At 55.1% G+C, this 6086-nt stretch overlaps 1 protein-coding gene across 1 annotated transcript in view; it reads right to left on the bottom strand.

Moving 5' to 3' along the window:
- The window catches only part of PMM1 (phosphomannomutase 1), an 11508-nt gene extending 5428 nt beyond the window's left edge, over positions 1–6080 (bottom strand). The window contains exons 1-5 of the mRNA XM_008636479.2: positions 6049–6080; positions 5094–5170; positions 4835–4926; positions 2513–2612; positions 1650–1725 (exon numbers count right to left, since the gene is read on the bottom strand). Of these exons, the coding sequence (XP_008634701.1) occupies positions 1650–1725; positions 2513–2612; positions 4835–4863 (205 nt within the window). The 5' untranslated portion in view covers positions 4864–4926; positions 5094–5170; positions 6049–6080. The remainder of the gene's footprint in view (positions 1–1649; positions 1726–2512; positions 2613–4834; positions 4927–5093; positions 5171–6048) is intronic.
- Positions 6081–6086: the final 6 nt, after the last annotated feature.

The raw sequence follows: 6086 nt of genomic DNA on the forward strand, positions 1-6086 counted from the left end.
ATAATCACAGGTTCAGTTCTTGCTGAAGGAGAGGCACCAACACCCCAGGCTGTTCAAACATGCAAGTCCTGATGCCATGCACCTCCCCTTCCTGGCTGTTTGGAGTGTCCCTGTTGGTTTGGGGATTCCTTGGAGCCTGGGAAGCTGAGAATGGAGCCTGTATGTCCCACCTTGGAGCAGAGAAACTGGACAGGGCACTGTTATAAAGATGGGAGCAATTGCCCTAAGAGCTCAGAGGTGGGGATGGCCCCAGGCTTGCAGCAGGATCCAGCATCAGAGCAGGAGCTAAACTTGGTGACATCCTCTGGTTTTGCATCCAAAGTCATTTACCTGTGAAAAACACTGCCTTTCACTGCATTCTTGCCCTCTAAAGAGAGCTGGGCAGCAAGAAGGGGCTCCTGATGCCAGCTGGAGCAGGTAGGAAATCAAAGGGAGAAGAGGTGGTGTGAACCAGGCAGCACTGTCACTCCCCTAGGCAGAGCAGGGGCCTGGGGGGCTGCAGGGAGACCTCCCACCACCTCTGGGCCTTGCATCCTCCACAGCCAGGGAGAAGGCACATGGAGCCAGCCTGGCAGAAGAGCTGTTTCTGTGTGCCCTTCTCTCAGATGCCTGACCTGAGAGTGCCACATTTTCTTTGTGGAGGAGCGGGGGGCCCACAGCTCCCCTTCACGTTTTTATACAACAGGACTGGGCTCTTCGTGGCAGCTTCCCAAAGTCCAGAGAGAAAGGCCCATTGTCCTGCTCTCACACCCCGTGCCTGAGGGGACACAGCAGCAGGGACCTTGTCTTTCTCTGCTGTGACAAACAGTGTGTGCCAGTGCTGTGGGCAGCACAGGATGCCCTTGGCAGGATGCTGAAGGCAAGCGAAGGCTCTCAGAGAAAAGCTCTTGGAGGATCAGAGGGCCCGGGGTGTCACCCTCTGCCTCAGCCTCACCAACCCCTTGCCCTTGCGCTGGGCTGCCACATGGAACCTCCTTATCGCACACCCCTGCAGAGGATCCTCTTCCAGCACCATCCCCACAACTTACACACCCCCATTTTACTCCCTGTCCTGGCCAGACCCCCAGGATTGCTCAAGCCCCTCCTTCAGCTCCTCACCTTTGGTAAGGTGGCTGTCAGAACCACCCTAAGAAGCGGCCTGACAAAAGCCCATGGCAGCGAGCTGCAACCTCCTTACCCCTTGTCAGCTCTTCCTCCAGGAAGAAAGATGTTCCCTTTACTGATAACTGTCCCAAGAAAACCCCAGAGCCAAGACATGGATTAGGCTCCTGTCTCATTCCTCAAGAAGAGTACACGTGCCTGGGGCTCTGCTGGCCACCCTGCTGCTGATGCTTGACCCAGAACAGACCCACTGGGCAGCAGTGGGCTCCACTAACTGAGATTAAGGCAGGGATAATGTCATGGGATAGAAACCTGACTGTCTGGCCAATTCCCAGGGAGGCAAGTCTGCAGCACGGTTTATTCTCTGCATGGATGCAGACGTCATGGATGCAAACATGACTCCCCTGTGGCAGCTCTCCAGGACTAAAAACTCCTTCTGCTCTTCCCAGGGTTTCCAGACACTCAGAGGGAACAGTCTGGATTCCTGCTCCACAGAATTTTATGGGAAACACAATAAAGGCAAAGCCAAGGAAGCCCTCCCCGCTCACCTCGAGAGAAACGCAAGCCTTTGCCAGCAAATTCCCTCTGCAAGGCTGCCACGAACTTCTCCCGTATCCGCTCTTTCTGCAGAGGATAAGGAGGAAAGGGAAGAAAAGAGGGTTTGAATAACTGGATGTTGATAGTCTCCCAGAATCCACTGTAACCTGTCTGCTGGGCAGCTCTGCTCCCTCCCCACCTGCACTGGGCCCCAGTGTCATGCCATTTAGCCAGCTTCCACCAGTCCTGCCCAGTGTCCAAGCAGGCCACCAGCTCACTCCACTGGGAGGAGCAGACCCCAGACCTTCCCTGGCAATGAAATGCAACTGCTGCAGTTTCCCACAGCCCAGTTCGTAACGCAAAGCCTCCAGTTTTGCTTAAAAAGTCTTGCAAAGACCAACTGATCCCTCAACCCCAAGAAGCTTCCCCCGGCAGAAACTGGTATGAGCATGGGCCAAATCCTGCAGAGACCTGCCCAGCAGATCTGCCGTGTCCAGAAAGCCCAGTAGTTCCAGGTGTTGGGGCTGGGGGAGTGGGAGAGAGAAGATAGCTGCTGGGCCGTCTTTGGGTACTGTAAATGAGGAAACACACTGTTAAATAACTGCCTCGTTCCCTGGGGCTCTCCCACAGTACAGGGAATCCTGCTAGCCACCCCCTTGCACTGGTGGTCCCCAATGAAATCAAATTTCTTCCATGCATCTGTGTCTTCCCTTGGGTTTTCTGACTCCCCGTCCTGTCTCCACCTTGCTGCATACACACAGCTCAAAGCTGGACCTCCCTTCTCCTTGGGAAGGGGGAGAGCACGTAAGACCTGAGATCTGTGGTTGTGCAAAACCAGCCAAGGGGAGGGTGAGCCCAGGTCTGGCCCTCGTACCTTGTCCAGCTCAGAGAACTCGATTCGCTCCTCTGGGGTGCAGCTCCGACCAATGGGGGAGATGTTCAACATCCCATTGCGAAACTCAATGAAGGTCCCTCTGTGGGTGGGCAAAGACACAAGGTTACTGGGGCAGGGAGAGAAAAACAACCTTTCCAGGAGGATGGCTGCTTAGTGAGGCTCTGCAAGAACATGCAGGAGGAGAGAAGCCATGCCCACTTGTGAGTGCTTCACACCAGGCACAGATCAGGCATCAACAACTGCTTAAGGTCCCAAGGGGCTCACAGTTTTATAAAAAGAGACTATGAGAGAAGAGGAATAAACAGTTCCTGTGTGCCCTGGGGATGGGCTGGAAGCAACGAGCTTAGGGAAGATGACGGGTAACGTTTTCTAATGTTGTGATAACTGCAAGGGCAGCCACTGCCTGGCCTGGACCAGCTGCCTGATGAGGCTGTGGCACCTCTACCCCATGAGGCTCTTCAGAAATGCTGTGTGGGCTGGCTGAAGCTGGCACTACCTTGGGGCAGTGGGATGGCCCAGGTCAGTGTAACTCGCTGTTGATGTCCGGCAGCAGGCTGAGGAGCAATCAGGACCTCCTCGAGGGACACAAATCAGAGTCTTTTTATCTCCCTCTTGACCCCTGCACCTTTGACTTCAGCTCTTATCTAAGCTTGCACAGACAGGATCCAGTTCATGCTGGCCACCCTCACCTTGTGCTGGAGTCACTTCTCGGCCGCTTCCTCAGTGGGCTGGTTGAAAACACTGAGCTGGCAGAAAACTGCTCCCTTCTTTTCTCTCTGCTAAAAACCCAGCTACTTCTGTTTGCTTATTGAGGGGTCAGACAGGTATACCAGCACTGGTGGGACAGAAACAACAGGGGATGTCAGCCCTGCCAGTGTGAAAACAGATTGAAGCTCTTGTGCTGGAGAGGGAGATCCCCTGCCCTGTCCAGCTGAGGACCCCTGAGCTTATTGTCCCTCCCAGCCCTGCCTGCTGTTTCTCTGTGATAAAGTGCTTACCACCCTGAGTCTGGAGAAAAAGCTCTCCCCCTCCTATCTCCTGGCACAGTGAGGAACATCATGGGGAATGGACACACAGGCAGCCATGCCTGCAGGCTGGGAGCAGCATCTCTGCAGCACCAAGGGTTTGGTAGCTCACACTCCAGGCCAAGACTTGGGAGATGTGGGTTAAAGTCCTTGCTTTGCTAGAAATCCCATAAGCCTAAATCCACAGAGCTACTTGGAAGCTGAAACTTCGCCAAGGCTGTTGGGTAACCAGACAGCAATTAGGCAACCAAACAGCCTTGAGGCTTCTGGGTCCCAGCCTGTGCTTTCAGGGGCCTGTTCAGCCAGCAGCCCTGTTGCAAGGAGCCACCCTAGCCCCTCTCACTGGTCCTTGTATTGCCATGTGGTGACTCATATCAAGCAACTAATCTGGATCACAGTTTAGCAACTTCTACCAGATTAATTTCAACCCCACAGTTCACCTGCTCGGGTTCACTGTACAAACACAAGGGGAGAGCAGGAAAAAAAACAGCCATGGCAAGGGGAGGGCAGAGCTGCTGCTCTCAACAGCCCTCGGTGGCTCACGTGTTCTTGAAACTGTGGTCTGAGGTGAGGTTTGACCCTGCACCCAGGCTGGTTTAATTGCAGGCTGCCTCTGAAAGAGGCCCTCCTGCTCCCCCCCTTCCACTTCATGCCATTGGTTCTCTCTCTTTCTGTGCTAACAGAGTGAGCAGATCCAATGGAATACTACCCTTTCTTGTCCTGGTAGTGGCCTGGTCTTCCTTCAGCAGGGGTATACCAACCCAGCTCACCCTCTGGCTGCTGGATCCCAAGGTAAAGAGAGCAACACAGGGTATGGAGCAGAGCAGGGCCAGCCAGCGACACTGGGTTAGAAACAGTGAGAAACTGTGTGCTCAGGGGCTGGACTTCCCCTCTTAAGATCCATTGTTTGCCTGTCTGGAAACATATACTGCCAGTGATGCCTGATGCCCTGACCAGTAACAAGCTGGTACCATTGTCCTAAATGAGATACACACGGTGGCTGCACCCTGCTTCCCAGGGAGGAAAATCCAAGGGGCAAAAGAGCAGGAATTATGCTAAAACAGAGTGCAGACTCTTCAGGACAAAGACCCTCCTCCATTATTTGCCAAGGTGCCCAGCTCAGGGAGACAGTGATCCTACACAGGGCCTCTGGATGCTAAGATAAAACCCAGAGCAAGACAAGCTCCATAGATCAGCTCTTTTTAGGAGAGCTCTGGAGCTCAGCTCCCCAGAAATCAGTGTCATGACTTCCACTCGCGTACGCTTGGGCCGTTACCGTTTCTTGGGCAGCTTCAGCAGCGCCATGTAGTTGAGACAGAAGTTGATCAGATCCTGCAGTAGCTCCTCCCCCAAGTGGTCCTGAATGGCCTGCAGAAAGAGAAGGGCAAGTGAAGACGCTTGACTTCCCATGAAACCCACCTGGAAGAGGGAGCAACTGGGGAGAAGAGGCTGCCTGTCTGCCTGGGTAGGGTAGGCACTGCTCCCCCCGGTGCACAGGGCAGGAGAGCCATGGCTGCAAAGGGAGCTGGACTTACCTGCTTGGAGACCAGCTGCCCATTCTTGTATTGCACTGTGCCGTTCTCTGCGAAGACGTAGTCAAACTTATCAATGACTGAGAGGGGAGGAAACAAAAGAGGAAACATAACTACTGCCTGGGAAAAGGGGCTAAAAGGACTGGGCTCAGGACTGAGTGAACCATCTTCCTGCTTCCTTAGTACTGTGCCTTCCGCAGCTCCTGTGCTCTGCAAAGGGCCACTGGCCATCCTACGCTCCTTGCTTTCCACAAAGTGGATGAGGAGATTATCTTCTGCTCACGGGTGGGGAGCTGACGCATGCAAGGCGAAACGACCTGACCGAGGTCACGGGCTGAATCAGTTGCAGGACGAAGATAAGGGCTCAGACATGTCTGGCTTTCCACTACATACGTGCTACTCTGCTCTCTCCTGTGCCCTCCCCACTGCCAGGCTGCTGGGCTGATGTGGTTACTAGTTATCTAACTCCAGCCCCCCCTGCAACCCAGACACGCCGCACTGGCGACTCAGCAGCAATCAGCCTCAGCCGGGAATTTCTCGGCCTCCCTCCACTAACGAAGTGGGAGGCAGAGCTTGGAGCCCAGTGGCGCTTGTCATCCATGCTGGAGAAAGAGAACGCGGTAGAGGAGGCAGGTGCTGCCCCCTTGCCCTCCCACTCCCTACTCTACCCCATGTCCCCATTGGAACGTGACGAGGAACCTGCGGGACCCCACCACGGAGCAGCGGGGAGGCGAAAATTGCCTGGGAGCCCTGAAGCTGTCAGAGCTCTGACGAAGCTCGTACAAAACTGACGCTGGAGCCGGCAGCATGGATTGGAGCATCCCTGCCTGCCCTCCACGCAGGGAGAGGGAGCCAAGCAGCAGCTCCCGCCTGGGCACGGCCAGCCACTCCAAGGGCAGCCCTGGGGTTGGATTTAGGGCACAGGTGACCCCCGGGAGACCTCGTCCGCCGCGCTCACCTTCGTCCCCTTCCCCCAGCTGCTCGGCTATCTTGGCA

This window comes from Corvus brachyrhynchos, unplaced genomic scaffold (genome assembly GCF_000691975.1).
Source record: "Corvus brachyrhynchos isolate BGI_N302 unplaced genomic scaffold, ASM69197v1 scaffold56, whole genome shotgun sequence".
Taxonomy (NCBI): domain Eukaryota; kingdom Metazoa; phylum Chordata; class Aves; order Passeriformes; family Corvidae; genus Corvus; species Corvus brachyrhynchos.